This window comes from Botrytis deweyae (assembly GCF_014898535.1).
Source record: "Botrytis deweyae strain B1 chromosome Unknown BDEW_001, whole genome shotgun sequence".
Taxonomy (NCBI): Eukaryota; Fungi; Ascomycota; class Leotiomycetes; order Helotiales; family Sclerotiniaceae; genus Botrytis; species Botrytis deweyae.
Window position 1 is genome coordinate 603,635 of NW_024066208.1, and position 16,505 is coordinate 620,139.

Below are 16,505 nucleotides of genomic sequence, written 5' to 3' on the forward strand. Positions count from 1 at the left end.
TCTCTAGAAGAAGATATTTTGAATCCCGAATCAATTCGTTGTAGCTACCTAGCTCCACAAATGTCGTGGCGGGAAAACATTCATGGTAATGAGATTGTTAGCCCTCAGAGCGTCGGGAAGAAACAAAACGCGCTGACACTCCTTGAGCATTCTCTTTTCAAGAATCTTCAGATTCACATTTATCCTCACGCCAGACTGTAATTCAAGCCTCTCGATTTCTCAAAAAACCCAGCATCTCATTCATAATTAACCTGATGCATAGCCAAATCACTTGGTTCCTTCTTAATTTTTCGAAAGAACGAATCCACCTTCCCATTTTCCTTTTTGACAGTGCGGGATCTCAATCCAGGGGCTGTGGATGGAGGAAGAGGAGGATTTTTGAAAAATTCAAAGGATTTGTAGAGAGAGGCTTTGATATCGTAGGGATTGTTGGAGGAGAGTTCTAGGTTGGTGTACACATCTAATATCCCAATCATTAATCTCGTTTCTCCAACGCAACTTCGCCTAGCTCCTCGATAGAATCTGGAGAGATAAATGGGGTTTACTTACCGGCTTTGTAATAAATCGCGCCCTTTAGAGTCCGGTCAACCAACCCTAATTCTCGGATGGCTTTCAAGACTCGATACACATCCATCTTGTCGGAGAAATCTTCGGTGTAGATACATATGAGTCTTGATTTTTGGAGTAGGTCGGCTCCATCTTTGGGTGCTACTTTAGCGGATATACCGAGAGAATTGGTCGAGGTGGCCTTGGCAATTGCGGCCCAGATTTCGTCTACTTCGGAGGGAGGAGAAAATATCATCCACTGAGGAAGAGTTAGTATTAGAGTTAAAACATGGATATGGTAGGGAGGGAAGATCGGGAATATCTGGCGATTCGGATGTATATATCCGATATGTATTGAGGGCTATCCGAGAACTACTTGGACACTAACAGAGGGGCAAGAAGCTAAGATACCCGGTGCAACAACATAAGCGAGATACAATACATGCCTTCCCACTAGTACATCCACAATCAATAGCTGTATCTAGAATTTTCTGGACAATGATCTCTTTCTCTTTATTTATCATCCGATCGATTGCAACTGTGGACTTCTTTGAGTTTTCTTTCTCGATAGTATTCCGAATAGTGATCAGCTCATCAAGTAAACGATTCCCCTCGGTTACACATCTCGCCCAGCTATTTACAAGATTAGTATGTGAAATATGCTTCTCCAAATTCTCTTGGTCTTGCTATCCAGTATCACTCACTTGGAATGTTCACCAGGAGGGGCCTCATCGTTTACCGCAATGCCTTTTGGAGCCTTTCGAAAAGGATTGGTGACAAATATCCACGGAGTTGATGGAGTAACTTCAGTAGTTCTTGGTGGCATTCGTCGCAAGAAATCGTCAATACTCTCATCAAGTTGCCATGCACATGCCTGACCTGCATACGGATTATACAGAGTCGCTTTGGACTCTGGATTTGCAAGGGCTTGGGCAACATTGGCATCTGCCTTTTCGGTCAAAGTTGGTCGATGACTTTTCCAATATGCTGTAGCGTCGAAGTCGGCAGCGCGACCTTCGAAGGAAGCTTTGGTCTGGGAATCACCTAATGTGAGGGTTAGTAGTGAGATGAATGTGGCGTCATGGTTGAATTACCATAGAAGTCCGATTCATCTGATAGATAACCCTCGTTGTCTGATGCTTTGGTTTCTTTTCCATTCGCCATGATGTTTTTGGAAGAGACTTTCTCACACGAACTTTCGGGTGACAAGTGAGTGAAGTCGAAGTTGGAAATTGGAGAAACACGTAGATGAATTATTGATATGTACACGTAAAAAGGATATTATATGACCACTGGATCAATGAATATTGAATAGATAAAAGTAATAGTATCAAGATATGTATGGAAAGAGATGTATCAATTAACAAATTGGACGGAAGATTTCAACTTTGGAAGTGTTGAGGGGAATTCACTTCAAGGAAGGGTATGCACGGACCATAGAATGTTGTCTTTTGATGGGCATCCAAATCTTGCTTTCTATGACGAGAAGCAGAGATGTTTTGAGTCAATCAAGATATTGAGCTTGTAGAACGTTCGGATGTTTGCTGATGAGTGTTTGATTCTGATGCTTTGGAGTTTGAGGATAGTCAATGATATTGTTGAATTCCATATTGGAATGATATTTCCACCTGGAAGTAATCATCCCCTTCCCCTTGACCTTTCAACAGCAAACATGACCTGCATACGTTTTCCTCCGGGGATGGAGGAAGCAAACACCCGAATGCATAGCAAACCACAGGGGATCGTAGATGTTTGCAGATGTTTGGTGAAGAAGCAGTACGGAGTATATATGGAGATATGGTTATGAAAGAAGTGGAAACGAAGCGGACATTGTGTGGTACTTATTTTACCTCGATCCGCCGCTGCCCCTCGATATATTGGAGGCGGCGAGCGGGATATATAGGAAGGATGAAGATTGATGATGAAGATTGATGCACAAGAGAGAATCCATTGGGTACTGCCTGGTGTACCTTCCTAGTAATAAGCCTTGGTGACTTTGTAACTTCTTGTTCTAGATCTCGCAATTAACCATTGAGCCCTTCCAGTTCTGGTGACTTCATCGCATGTGGTGGCGGTGCAATGTGGCTTGAATTCACAATCCTTTTCCTTGGAACCGTTTAAACCTCAAGACAAGATCAACATAAAAAAAAACGAAACGTCTAGAACAGACTTCTCTCTCTTTCTCTCATTGCATTTACTATATTGCTAGGGAAATCTTTATGAGAAACAAGTTCTCCATGCCAAAACCCCATCAATCAATCAAAGATGGCCTCAAAGATCGAAGTTCTTGATTCTGATCTCTTGGACCTCCCTCCAAGTTGCATAGAGTTCTGGCCAAATAACCCTTCATGGTTCGTCATTGGTACCTATGAGTTAGATAAGGAAGATGAAGACTCATGGGTAAATGTTGAGAAGGCTTCGAGTGAAGTCGTTGTGAATACAGACCCTTTTCCCAATAAAGAAGGAATAATCTCTTCAGCTCCTTTGAGTTTAGTCGATTATTCTCACGAACCACTTGTTTTTGTCGAAGATAGCGATGTTGTTTCGGAAGAATCGAAAGACCAGTCAGAACCTCCATCGACTCTCCAAAAAAGAAATGGAAGTGTAATGCTATATCATCTTGAGGATGGTTCCTTGTAAGCATCATTCACGAGCGTATGTCCTTCTTGTCACCTCTGATATGATTAGAACCCTTTGCCAATCACGTCCATATCCATATGGCGCGATTTATGATCTTCACTTCTGTCCCACAGACCAAGATTATTTTGCAGTTTCCTCCAGCACGGGCAGAATATCCCTCTTCAAAATAACGACTAATGAGGATACTTCTCCCAATATCGAACACGTCAATACATGGAAAGTATTTGATGATTCCGTTCTGATCACCTATTTTGCATGGTGTCCTTCAACGTCCACAGATGGCTACCTATCTTTAGCTGTAACGGCTTCAACCGGAGTCGTTCAGATACTTAACATTACTGGCGCTATATATGGCAAGATACACGGTTCGGACTTACACATGAGGAAGGAAGAACCGCCAGTATCATTGCATTCCTTGAAAATCCCATATTCTGGCGAGGAGCCTCAATATGCATATTGTTGCTATTGGACTTGTCATCCTTACACATCTTCAGAAAACTTCCACGGGATCTTTTCAGGAGGCGATGATTCGAAACTCCGAACTTGCATTCTAGGAAATCCCCGTAATAGGGACAACCATGTTGATTTGAATTTGCAAACGTCATACTCGGGGCATGATGCTGCGGTTATCTCTATTTTACCATTACCATGTGGGGGTAAAAGATGGATTCTCTTAACTGGTAGTTATGACAATAAAGTCAGAGTCATTGTCATGGAATGGTCCCACGGCCCAGTAACGTATGATCAGCTTGCAGAAGAAACACCAATCGATGTTGCAGCAGATTTGGATGTTGGAGGTGGAGCATACCGACTTGAATTCCTCCACGAATATCCCAGACCAACCGAAGACGAATCCAGAACTGAGTCCGGCGATGACATTTCCTTCCAAGTACTAGCGTCATGCATGGAAGTTGGCGCAAAGATCCTAAAAGTAGAACGAAAGGATAGCATCTGGAGCGTTAGAGTCCTCGCATCCATTAACATTGAAATTCCCAAATGGCCAAACCCAACCAACAAATCTCAATTATGTTATGCCAGCGCAGTTCAGCCTGGTAGAAGAGATGGAGGTCTGGTATTCCTAAGCTCCTATTTCAATAAGAGACGACTGAGTGGCACCCCGAAAAAAGTACGACCTACTATCACGAATGAAGATATGATTTTTGTTAGCACGTGTTTTAACAAGCGACAGTTGGGTGTTTATAAATTTGTGGAGGGGGGTAATGATGAGATTGACGAGATTGCAGCTGGAGTTGAGGCTCTTTGAGCATGACAATCTTTGAATGATGGAAAAATTGGAACATGATATTCTTAGTACTCACATTGTCCAAACTCTGCGGTTAATGAGCCATCGGATGAAAGCTCGTTGGTGGATATTGCCGATAATATCACCAGCATCAAAATGGGTACATCGCATGCCGACAGGCATAAAATCTTTGGGAATCGACCTTAAAAAAGGAACATCTGTATTTAGCTAAATATTCTGACCCGAAAAATACTCGAATTATATTATGTATAGCAATGCAATGTGCTTGACGAGAAAGTTTCATGTCAAATGAATCCTACTCACTTAGCACACAATTCCTTCTGAACCCAAAATCTCCTCGATACAATAATTACAATACCACCAAAAATAATACATACAATCCGTTTCACCAATCTATCCATCTCGTACGTATATTCTAGGCTTCACCATATAAACCAATCACACACTCTCGACATCAGGCTCCTTCATAAGCACCAATCGTATTAACCGAGCACCAGGCCACCACGTTTTACCATATTATCGGCTACGCCGTTTCCCCCTGTTCTTCTTCATGTACACCATGCTTCCTTACTTGGCAAGGCGTGAGATTATAAATGAGGGGTTGGGGAATATGTATATTATACTCGGGTAGACGAAAATTATCAATTTCTTTTCGTGCGGTTTTGAGATACCATTTTGTGTGTTTCTGTCATCTAGATTTGTACCGTCTCTCGTTTGATACAAATTATCAATACACCCTACACGTCCCCTATACAAAGCCCTCTCCCACCATGGACGCAGTACCCACCATCCATCTTCCTCCCCGCCCTCCTCCCCCCCGTCCCGCACCCCGCTCCCTCGGCCAAAACATGGCTCACACAATCGGAGTCTTCCAAGCACTCATTGCGTTCCCCGTGATGATACACGCGGGCGTATTTACATTTTGGTGTTTAACGCTGGATGCCAATTTTACAATCTATGAATTTGTGTATGTCTACTTGTACTCCTTCTCTATGAAAATCTCGTTTCACATCTTTTGATCCCTCCCCTCGCCCCTGCGTTTCTCCCTCACTCGTGATAACTCATAAAACACCCCAGAAACTCCCTTTCAAATGCCTTCTTCTCCGCTTCGATATTGTTCATTATCATCACTCAACGAGGGGGGAATAGTGGAGATATCAGTAAAGAATTTATGGTCTGGTTAGAAGTGGCAAAGAGCGGTTTTGCGAGTGCCGTTTGGCTTTGGTTACTTTTCGTAAGTTTTACTTTTTTTTTGTTTTTGAGAGTTTGTATGTGGATAGAAAGAGCGAAAGAGAGAGGAGAGGAAAGGACTTTGTGTAAATTCGTACTAGGTGGTAAGAATCATGAGCTAATCAAACTTCATAAAATAATAGGATAGCATTTTTGGTCCCGTCCATAACTCCTATAATCAACTGCAATCGCGAACTCCCCGAATCGCACAGGCAATTATTAGTTTTCTTGGTTTGCCGTATGTGTTTCCCCCTCTTTCTGTTCCATTCGTTTACCTTATCACCCTTCTTGGGGGTTTCTTCTGTAATATCTCATAGAATCCTAATAGCAGAACACACTCCCCATTCAAAACTAATCTAACCCCCCTCACCCCCAAAATAGTTTTCTCTTCTACTCTACTCTCGCCTTCGCTATTTACGATCTCAAAACAAGTCGGAAATCCGAACTGAATGTGAATGCAGGGCCAGCAGGGACAGAAGTGAATGTAAATGAAGAAGCTGCTGCGGGAGAGAGATCGCCTCTGTTGAGTAGGGAGTAATTCTCTAATACAGAATGTTGAGTGTGTTTGACAATTTGGGTTTGCGGGATGGTTGTATAGATGGACTGGAGAAAGTGAAATTGTGAAAAGGAAGAGAGATGAGGGAGGAGAAGATAATGAGCATCAAAATACTGAAGAAATGTGATATGGAGAGCATTGCAAGGTTTGTGACAGCGGCATCATGTGGAAAAGGAGAGGCAACAAAGTGAGATTAGAAGTTTGAAAAGGGGACCATGTTGGCTATAACATTTCAATATCGCCAGTGCTGCCATTAAATCCGTTAACCTCTAACTCAGATTCGATGGTTCGATTGTTGCGAGCTTGAGTGTTGCTCCTATGCAGGACTTGCTCTAATCTAATTTTCTAAGAAGTATTCCAAATGATCCAACCAATCATTGGATCGCGAGATTTCTCTGAGGTTGTGTTCACTACTCAGTCAGAGTCATGCCACTTGACAAGCACAATTCTGTATGTCAGCAATCATCATCTAAACCTGGAGTGCAACTACATAATCTTCATTTAATAAATGAGCAGTTAAGAACAACGTTCTACATTCATCAACTAATTTAATGGCATAATTTTTCCTCAAACTCCAATATGAATTTTATCACCTCAACCAAAAGATATCTCAATCATCCTACACCACCCTAAATTCATGCCACCATTGCACTTATGCAACAAGTTTCAATCCACTTCCATTCTTACCAACCTCACAGACACCACATACTGCACAGACAGTGCCCTTGTATTTAGCTTGATATTTGCTACCATCGAATGCGCAGACTTCGAATGGAGAGCCAGAGTAAATAGGTGTGTGAGAGGCAGCACAGACATCGAATTCAGCAAATTGATCAAACTCAATCTCATGGGTATCGTTGGGATTGCGTTCACAATTAGCCTTAATCTTACGAGCCTAAAACTTTTGTCAGTTGATATTATTAAATAGTGGTGGGAGGCTGCTTACATTCTCAAGAACTTTGGCACTTCCACCGTTTGCCAACATCCTGTTGGCGAAGCTCAACGCGGAGTTATAGTTCTTGCTGGTGAAAGCCAATTTCATCGCACTCGTTAAAGCTAATTGTCTATGAACAACCTCCAACTTGGGAATAGTGAAATAAGCTGACAATTCCAAACTGCGCTTGAGTTTCTCTGGTGATTTTGAAATTTCATCAGCAGTTCCAATCTTCCGCCTCGAGATTTCGATAGCCATTGCTATACTATATTCTGATGCTGTCGTGATGAGTTTCTTTGCCTCTGATACCTCGGAAGCGGTTGAGACAGCATTCACAAGCAGAGCATGAAGGATACCCTTGAATATAGTAGCGCCATCTTCAAGTTTGTTTTGTCGCATGGCATCGTATCCTTTCTGTAAGTCGATGGTTGCTAATGATTCGATATCTCGTGGAATGATAGGAAGAACCTTACGAGGATCTGTCTCATCAACTGTTCGTCGAACATAATTGACCAAAGGCGAAAGACTTGCGGACGCCGGGAGGTAAGTCTTTGATGCTTGGTAAATTTCTATGAATCTAGGTTTCAAAGGCTCGAAGTTGACGGCGCCAAGTTGACGATTGAGCAATTGCATTGCAGTTTCGAAAGAACCGCCAGCAACGTGATCAGCAGCGATAGGAGAGTTGCGAGCCCATAGATCAGCCTCACTGCTACCAGCGCCAGCCTCTGCACTATCAACATTGACAAAATCATTCTCAACCTCGGGGACGATATCATCGCCCATATCCCATCCTGCAGCATCTTCATCATCATCATCGGCCTCAATGAGAGCACCAGTCTTGGCTTCATCATTTCCAGCTTCGTCAAAACCGAATCCATTTGCAGCAGCGGAAGGTTCATCCTCTAGGGAGAGACCCTCGACTTGACCAAGAAGGGCTTTCTCGAAGAACGATTGCGAAGTTGCCTTTGTTGGCCAATTTGCCTTGAAGGTGGGGATGACAGGTTTGGGAGGGGTAAGTGGCGATCCGAGGGCAGGCAATGTGATTTGATCTTCGGTGAGGCCAGTGGCCTCGAGAATTGACTCGCATTCTTCTGTAAAGCCGTGCGATTTCGCGGTCATGTAAGCAAGTGGATCTGATCTGGATTAGTATTTTGTATGTGAGTAGCGACGTATTTAATGGAAACTTACAAAGGTCAATCTCCTTGAACATCTGTATCCTATCCTGGACATCTCCGAGGTATAAAGCGTTCTGGAAACGGGCAGTGAAGTCGCCACGATGTTCCGCAATTTTGGCCATTCTCGTTAATTTTGCTTCGTCTCCAGTGGCCAGATACAGGAACGACAATTTGTCAAATTGTCGCAACTTCTGATACGTCATCTCAACAATTTGGTGATTACCGTGAGCCAGAGCTTCCGCTGTTAATCTGGACCACAACTTTGGTCGGTCCAATTGCTTGGCCATTTCAACTGCGACTTCCAAGTTACCACACTCGATTGCCAATTCAAATCGAGTTTGTGGATCTTGTACGAATTGTAAGGCAATCTCTGGGTAACCCTTCTTTTGCAAATAAGAGATGATACTTTGACCAACCAGACTGGAATTCTTGATGATTTGCAACATCTCCTCATAGTTTCGCTTCACAAGGGCAAGCTTGAAACGATACTCAGTAGGATCAATATTCAGAATCTTTGGCTTAGCACTTCGGTCCAAACAGTACATAGTACGTGCTTTAACCCTGACAAGATAGACGGTTTGATCGAGGGTGCGAACGATACCATTGTCTCCGTTCAATAAAGTGTATTTAATGTGATTCAAAGTTGAGTAAAGAAGAACGCCTGCATCATCCCAGGTTGCACTCTTGATGCGGATGGTTTCGTGAAGGGTGCTGACTTGTTCTAAGGATTTTGTGACAATCGTGACATTATGCTTGCTCAAGAGAGCTGCGTATAAACCATCGTTAGACCAGACAACATACTTGACACCTGATACAGCAAGTTCAGCAGTTGCTTTCTTTTGCTGGATATCATATAAATGAACAGCAGTGGGGGTAATCAACAAAAGATTACCAGTTCCACCAAAGTAAATATCGGTAGTTCCATTTGGAGGCTTGATGGTCTTGGTTGTGGAGTTGGAAAGATCTTTAATATCGATTTGTTGAGTTGTAGCATTAAAAACGGCGAATCTGTTTCGTGCTACAAAAACAGCAGAAGTACCTTGGCCTCGCTTTGTGTCATTTGAATCCATTGAACCGGCTCCATCTCTAGGAAGATTGATGAGTTCATATGAACCGCCATCTGCAGGAGAAGTGACCAAGACAGCTCTTTCGGCTGGGTTGTAGGAAAGTGATCTAGGTGGGACCCAAGGGCTTCCAAGTTTCTTCAAGGTCAATAGTGTTGGACTTTCAATATTCTTTTGGAAATCATAAGATTTGACATGCTTATCCTTGGTGATGTAAAAGAGGTTGTTCTGATAGAAGGCAGATGCAGGGCGTTCTCGCTCAAGTTTGAATACCATGACACCATTATCGTGTCCAGCAGCAAAAAGGTTTATCTCAGGATGAGCTGCAATGACCCAAAATCTATCATTCTCTCGCTTGAATGACTGTACCGATGTACGTTTATTGAGATCCCAAACTCGGATAGTTTTATCTTCGCCAACTGACAAGATCAAATCCTGATGAGGGTGGAATAAGCATCCAGATGCGTTTTGGAAATGCCCCCGGCAGGTATCGACTTCCCATGCCTTTGTTTCGCTCATTCGCCATAACTTCACAAGTCGATCATCACCAGCAGATACGATCAAAGGTAAGGTTGGATGGAAAGCTACCCAATTCACACCTCTATCGTGTCCTTCAAGTACGAATTTGACTACAGCATCGGTATTTCCAAACATATCTGCTTGGGCCTGGTTCCCTCTTGACATCTGGTCTTCGAAGGTCATCGAAGTTGGCGCCGAGTGCTTCTTTCGCAAGCCTGAAATATCCCAAACTCGAACCGATTGATCAAGGGATGCAGAAACTACCAAATCGTCTTTGGGATGGAATTGAGCGCACATTGTGTAATGATTGTGACCGGTCATTGTGCAAACTGAGAAGAAGATTAGTATCGTATGCGAATACAATGTTGAGCCATTCCCAGCTTACTTAGAGAGCGATTCTGCCAGTTCCATATCCTAATAGTTTGATCGTCCGAACTGGAAATGATCCAAGGAAGCTCATGATGAAAGAAAACTGTACGAACATAATCTAAATGACCATTCAAGGTAAATAGACATCTACGAGTCTGCAATGACCAGACCTTAATCTTGTAATCATCACCACCGGAGACAAAGAGGGGTTGTGTTTTGTGGAAGTCAATTCCTCGAACTGGCCCATCATGCTCTTCAAATCTATCAATCAATGTTCCCATGCGATAATCCCATAGCTGAATGGTCGAAGAGTGTAAAGAAACTAGAATCCATGGCCTGTGAATATAGTTAGGTATAGGTGTTGCGCATTTAATTTGTGAACGAACCGTTTAGGATGGAAAGCAATGCCCTTTGCTCTGGAAGATTTCGACTCGAACTTATATGCGTGTCAGTATTATAACCCCATTGGATGAGCTTCTCAGTTTAAGGGCAAGAGGTCGCGACATACCTTCGTCAGCATCGTAGGGGAGGAATTGGAATTAGATGCCATGTTGACCGATGCTCTGAATGACGAACAGCCCTATACGTTGCGCATCAAGTAACTGGGCGAATTAAATTAATCTTCTCCTAATATGACACTTTCTCAAGTACAGTGCACAGTATTCTGGAGAAAGACGTAAGAAGAAAAGATATCCGGCGGGTTGTTTGAAATTAAGGTAAAGTACAGGAGGATATGGTATTAAACATCGAAGCGTGTGAAATGCGACGTTGCTGTTTCCCGCAAATAAGGCATCAACGCACTCAATTGACAAGGCTGCCACCCAATTAGCACCAAAAGCTTCACCAGCCACAGGAGCTCGAAACAATCCCTGAACCACTTTTGGTTGGAGCTCTAGATTATGGAAATCTGTCCCTTGAGGGGAATGCGATAAGACCTCAATTCTGGTCAGCCTTGTCTATAACATCTTCATATTTTACGAGTAAGGAACTTTTCAAGTGAATTTTGTTTATGATATTTATGCTGCTCATGTCTCAAACTTGATAATACATCGTAAACTTTCTTTTTGTCTTGATCTTCAGGCGGACAATAGCTTCAAAGAGTTTCTGCCATCGTTAGCCTTATTAGCCTTATCTCTTGCTTGGGGAAGCTCCCTATGAAAGACCGCATAGAGGAGCGTCTTTCAACACCCAGCCGAAGGTTTTAGAACTCCACAGTCAAGATGGGAGGCTTCACTTTGCCATCGGGACTCTCGGGAGCTCTATTGGCATCTACATATCTTCATTCCATCTGTGTTTCTGCTAGCCCATCCATCAATGTTGGCTTGCAAACATCCTTTCCCTCAGCCCCATATCTCCTTGAGCTGCTGTATGTTTAGATCTCCTTGGAGTGTCTTTCTAGCTATACTGATATTCGTGTAGGGAAACTGCAGCAACGGAAAATGCATCATCGTACTTCCCTCTCCTTGACCGGATTGCAGACGGCTATTTTGCAAAAGCATCCACCGACAAAGACCTATATGACAAGTTTATAAAAGTTCTGACAGAAGACGGTCATCTGGATCCGGAGGCACTTTCATCATACAAGCTTGCATTGTCAATGAGAGTGGCTGCACCGCGCATTGAAGCACAATTCCAATATTACCACACTGCCGCAGAGGCATCTATACAAACAGAGCAAGATTCATCCTGTCCAACATGGGTGCTCTTCGATGGGCATCAGTATTGTTCTCCCACATTGGATGAGCCTCATGGAACCGTGACCGACGATTCGTGAGTTTTGAGTGATCAAGTAATATCATCAGGCGGCTAATAGTTAGCTTATAGACAAACACAAGAACTACCATTTGACTATGTTCTCGGGAATCCTACGGGACCCCATTCCATATTATATGCTGATATAACATCCTCAACATTTGGTTTATTCCACAAAACCTTGGTTAAAACTGCCCGTGAAGGCAAAACATCTTATCGTCTCCGTCATAGGCGAGCGATCGATGCTGGCTCGAATAAGCCTCTCATGATTTCGGGCTATGGTGTAGAACTCGCCCTTAAAAGAACTGACTATATAGTTATTGATGACCGCAAAGATGACGAGGAAACAACTAAATCCAAGACCGAGGCCAAGGTCAAGTTTGAAGACGAGGAGGTAGCTGATCTCAAGCCCCTCTCCACATCAGAGCTTTCTTCACTGGGGCTCAAAGCATCTAGTTTTATTATGCAGAGTGACAAGCCATTTGATTCCCTCATCAAGCTTTCACAAGACTTTCCAAAACATTCCAGTGCTATAGCTTCACACAACGTCTCTTCCGACTTCTTTGCGGAGCACAATTACAACCGCGGCAAATTGGTCCCCGCTGGTATCAACGTATGGTGGGTGAACGGTGTACAGATGATTGATCGTCAGATTGATGCTATAAGTATCCTGGATATCTTACGAAAGGAAAGAAGACTGATCAATGGTGTTCGTGATCTTGGATTGACAGGACCTGAAGCTGTTCAGTTGCTTTCCCATTCTAGCATTTCCGAAGCTAAGAGTGATGGAGACGTCCAAAGATTTGATTGGAGGGATGAGATTGAGGGAGGTAATGTTATCATGTGGTTGAATGATATCGAAAAGGATAAACGCTACCAAGAATTTCCCCAGACTCTTGGCGCTTTACTCCAAAGAACATATCCTGGCCAGCTACCTTCAGTCCGCAAGGAAATTTTCAACTTGGTTATACCAGTGGATTTCAGCACGATAGAAGATGTCGCACTCGTCGCTGAAACACTTGCAAGCTTCGTCAAAAGGAAGTTAGTCCTCCATATCGGGCTTGTTCCAATCACCACTTCTCCAGCTGCTGTAGAGCAAACAAGAGTCTTGTATCATCTTTTGGATGTTTATGGACTCTCTGGAGCTATTGCTTATCTCGAGGCTTCCGTCGTGCATGGGGCAGCTAGCCCTACTGAAAAGTCTTTCCAAGCCGCTATCGAGGGTCGGGAGGTTCGAGCAGAGAAGATAGCAATTCCTCTTGTAGACTTGCTGAAGTCAGATCATTACAATGATCAAATTGATGCTGCAAGCCGCTGGACCACAAGACTATCTGCGAATGGCGACTTTCCACCAATCTTTGTAGATGGAGTTGCGCTCCCCAGAGACGAAAATTGGTTGCAAGCAATGGTTCAGCGACTCACCGCAGACTTGCAAGTGATTCAGCAAGGAGTTTTCAACGAGATATTCACCCAAGAATCTTACATCCCAGACTTCTTCCTCTCTGAAGCAACGCCACGACGAAACTCCCTTATAGTCCCAGAAAGCGACAAGAATCTGAAGATAATTGATGTTACCACTCTTTCGAAGCAACATGAAGATCTTCTTTCCAAATTGCCTAAGATTGGATCAGATTCGGCATCGCCTAACGAGGATTGGGCTCACATGATTTTGGTAGCAGATTTATCATCCGCTTCTGGTTTAGACCTCCTTTTATCCGCGGCTTCATTTCGAGAATCTGTTCCAGCTCTCGAGATTATCATCGTCCATAATTCCCCCGGTGAAATGGAAACATCGGATTTCAGCACCTATTTGTTTTCACATATCCAGAAGAGGTCAGACAAACCACTTGTGGACACCCAAATTTTGCCTAGTATAGTGAGCCCCGAAGGACCTGAATTGGATCTTACGACTCAAAATTCCGCAAGGAATTATTGGAAGGAAGCTGGTCCATTGGTCCGAGCTGCAGGCCTATCTCCAGGTGAAAATGCAATCTTGCTTAATGGACGGCTTGTTGGGCCAATACCTGCTGGTTCCGAACTTAACCAAGAAGACTTTGAGCAGTTGATCTCATACGAACGTGCCAAACGCATAACTCCTGTTTATGCTGCTATGCAAAGTCTCGGATTGTCAGATAAGATTGCTGATCCTTTAGCTGGTGCTAAAATTTCCTCGATGGTTGCATTGTCATCTGTATCAGATACACCCGATGGCATATTTGAGCAAGCACCAACTAATAGAATCAGTGCATTCGACGTTTGGAACTCTTCTTATACATCCATCGAAAGAGGAGATTCGTCAACTGCAACCATACATATGACTGTTACTATCGATCCAGCTAGCGAACAAGGACAGAAGTGGGTTCCAATCGTGAAGGCTATATCTGAACTTGAAGGAGTCTATCTTAAGATGTTCTTAAACCCCAAAGAACGTCTCCAAGAGCTTCCCGTCAAGAGATTTTATAGACATGTTCTAGATTCGAAGCCTAATTTTGACGACGAAGGTGCTTTGATCGAGCCTGGTGCCTCGTTCACTGGTGTGCCACAGGAGGCATTGTTGACTGTCAAGTTGGACATACCACCAGCATGGCTAGTTGCCCCTAAAGTTTCTATCCACGATCCAGATAACATCAAACTCAGCTCTATCAAGGCTGATGTAGATGCATTATATGAGCTTGAACATATTCTCATTGAAGGTCACTCGAGGGACATGCCATCTGGGAGTCCTCCTCGCGGAGCACAGCTCATTCTAGGAACTGAGAGAGACCCACACTTTGCCGACACCATAATTATGTCTAACCTAGGGTACTTCCAATTCAAAGCCAATCCTGGATTTTACAAGATTGATCTACAGAGTGGAAGAACATCCGAAATATTTAAAATTGATAGCATAGGCTCAAAAGGATGGGCGCCTGTTCCTGGTGATAATACTACAGAAGTTGTTCTCATGAGCTTTCAAGGAGCCACTTTATATCCTCGTCTTTCTCGCAAGCCTGGTATGGAAGGAGAAGATGTCCTTGAAGCTAAGGTTGAATCTGCAATGGATTACGTCTCCCGAGGATTAAACTTTGCGCAAGGCATCTTAGGTAGCAAAACAAAAGCTGCTGCTGCGGTGGAAGAACAGGCCGAGATCAATATCTTTTCTGTTGCTAGCGGTCATCTTTATGAGCGTATGCTGAATATCATGATGGTCAGTGTCATGAAGAACACGAAGCACACGGTAAAATTCTGGTTTATTGAGCAATTTCTGTCCCCATCTTTCAAGGATTTCATTCCTCATCTTGCCGCAGAATATGGCTTCAAGTACGAAATGGTAACGTATAAATGGCCTCATTGGCTTCGAGGACAAACCGAGAAGCAACGTGAGATTTGGGGCTATAAAATCCTCTTCTTAGATGTTCTTTTCCCATTATCCCTCGACAAGGTTATCTTCGTGGACGCCGATCAAATCGTTCGTACAGATATGATCGAGCTCGTAAATCATGATCTCCAAGGTGCACCATACGGCTTCACTCCTATGTGCGATAGCAGAACCGAAATGGAGGGTTTCCGTTTCTGGAAACAAGGCTACTGGGAGAAGTTCCTTCGCGGCTTACCATACCATATCAGTGCCCTTTACGTCGTGGATCTCCGCCGATTCCGCCAGATTGCTGCAGGAGATCGTCTTCGCCAACAATATCAATCTCTCTCTGCAGACCCAAATAGTTTGTCAAACTTGGATCAAGATCTACCAAACCATATGCAACAGGTTCTTCCTATCCATAGTCTACCGCAAGAATGGCTTTGGTGTGAAACCTGGTGCAGTGACGAGAGTCTTAAAGAAGCGAGAACGATTGATCTGTGTAACAATCCGTTGACCAAGGAACCGAAGCTGGATAGAGCAAGGAGACAGGTACCGGAGTGGACATTGTATGACGATGAGATTGCCGCTGTTGACAAGAAGAGAAAGGGAATTAATGTAAATGGAAACGAGAGTGCGGAGGGTAGAAATACGAAAAGTAGAACATTGGAGGAGACGGCGGATACAAAAACTAAGAAAGATGAGTTGTAGATGAGCTGGAATAGAGAATTAGTCTTCGTATGATGTGAAATATTACTCTATTTGTCTTGATCCCTTTGTTTGCGTGCTTGTTTGCTTCGTTTTCTTGATATTTCAAGCTTCATCATTGCAGTATTAAATGAGGAGTGTTAATAGTTACACAAGTATCATTGACTCAAGCCTTTGTATATTATACCTATGCTTTATTGTAACTGATCCCCGTGTTTTCATCCCGCATTGCCTGACTGCAGTACAAGAATGAAGTAAGAAATAAGTATGATTTGTATGAGTTCTGGAGCAATTGTTCATTACAAACATCTTGTTCCAGATATGCATCCGTTATATCCCAATCCATAGCCAGTAAGCTAAAGAATTGTATACCGCTTCAGCTCTATGAAAGACTCAGAGCTTTAGTCGCTT

The 16,505-nt window shown here is 43.3% G+C and overlaps 5 protein-coding genes across 5 annotated transcripts; 3 read left to right on the forward strand and 2 right to left on the reverse strand.

Moving 5' to 3' along the window:
• Positions 1-236: 236 nt before the first annotated feature.
• EAE98_000197 (uncharacterized protein) lies at positions 237-1,710 on the reverse strand (the record flags this gene model as incomplete). The annotated part of the gene is made up of 5 exons (XM_038947815.1): positions 237-460; positions 550-805; positions 993-1,179; positions 1,251-1,590; positions 1,641-1,710. The coding sequence occupies 5 exons, from the start codon at positions 1,708-1,710 to the stop codon at positions 237-239; spliced, it is 1,077 nt and encodes a 358-aa protein (XP_038815492.1).
• A 1,101-nt stretch (positions 1,711-2,811) lies between these two features.
• EAE98_000198 (uncharacterized protein) lies at positions 2,812-4,450 on the forward strand (the record flags this gene model as incomplete). The annotated part of the gene is made up of 2 exons (XM_038947816.1): positions 2,812-3,182; positions 3,235-4,450. The coding sequence occupies 2 exons, from the start codon at positions 2,812-2,814 to the stop codon at positions 4,448-4,450; spliced, it is 1,587 nt and encodes a 528-aa protein (XP_038815493.1).
• Positions 4,451-5,220: 770 nt separating this feature from the next.
• On the forward strand, positions 5,221-6,705 carry EAE98_000199 (uncharacterized protein; the record flags this gene model as incomplete). The annotated part of the gene is made up of 4 exons (XM_038947817.1): positions 5,221-5,417; positions 5,528-5,684; positions 5,824-5,918; positions 6,062-6,705. The coding sequence occupies 4 exons, from the start codon at positions 5,221-5,223 to the stop codon at positions 6,216-6,218; spliced, it is 606 nt and encodes a 201-aa protein (XP_038815494.1). The 3' UTR covers positions 6,219-6,705.
• On the reverse strand, positions 6,706-11,051 carry EAE98_000200 (uncharacterized protein). Its single transcript, XM_038947818.1, has 6 exons — positions 10,806-11,051; positions 10,684-10,733; positions 10,314-10,633; positions 8,359-10,257; positions 7,183-8,303; positions 6,706-7,131 (listed from the first exon to the last, which is right to left on the reverse strand). Exons 1-6 carry the CDS (start codon positions 10,845-10,847, stop codon positions 6,889-6,891), a joined length of 3,675 nt encoding a protein of 1,224 aa, XP_038815495.1. The 5' UTR covers positions 10,848-11,051; the 3' UTR covers positions 6,706-6,888.
• A 466-nt stretch (positions 11,052-11,517) lies between these two features.
• Positions 11,518-16,097, forward strand: EAE98_000201 (uncharacterized protein; the record flags this gene model as incomplete). The annotated part of the gene is made up of 3 exons (XM_038947819.1): positions 11,518-11,663; positions 11,717-12,067; positions 12,122-16,097. The coding sequence occupies 3 exons, from the start codon at positions 11,518-11,520 to the stop codon at positions 16,095-16,097; spliced, it is 4,473 nt and encodes a 1,490-aa protein (XP_038815496.1).
• Between the last annotated feature and the right edge of the window lie 408 nt (positions 16,098-16,505).

What these genes read in the sequence shown, in the direction of transcription:
- EAE98_000200 (XM_038947818.1), bottom strand. Translation starts at nt 10,847, where the DNA reads ATGGCATCTAATTCCAATTCCTCCCCTACGATGCTGACGAAG. An exon ending in CCCCTACGATGCTGACGAAG is followed by an intron (nt 10,734 to 10,805) that starts GTATGTCGCGAC and finishes CACGCATATAAG; the next exon opens with TTCGAGTCGAAATCTTCCAG. An exon ending in GTGCCAAAGTTCTTGAGAAT is followed by an intron (nt 7,132 to 7,182) that starts GTAAGCAGCCTC and finishes CAAAAGTTTTAG; the next exon opens with GCTCGTAAGATTAAGGCTAA.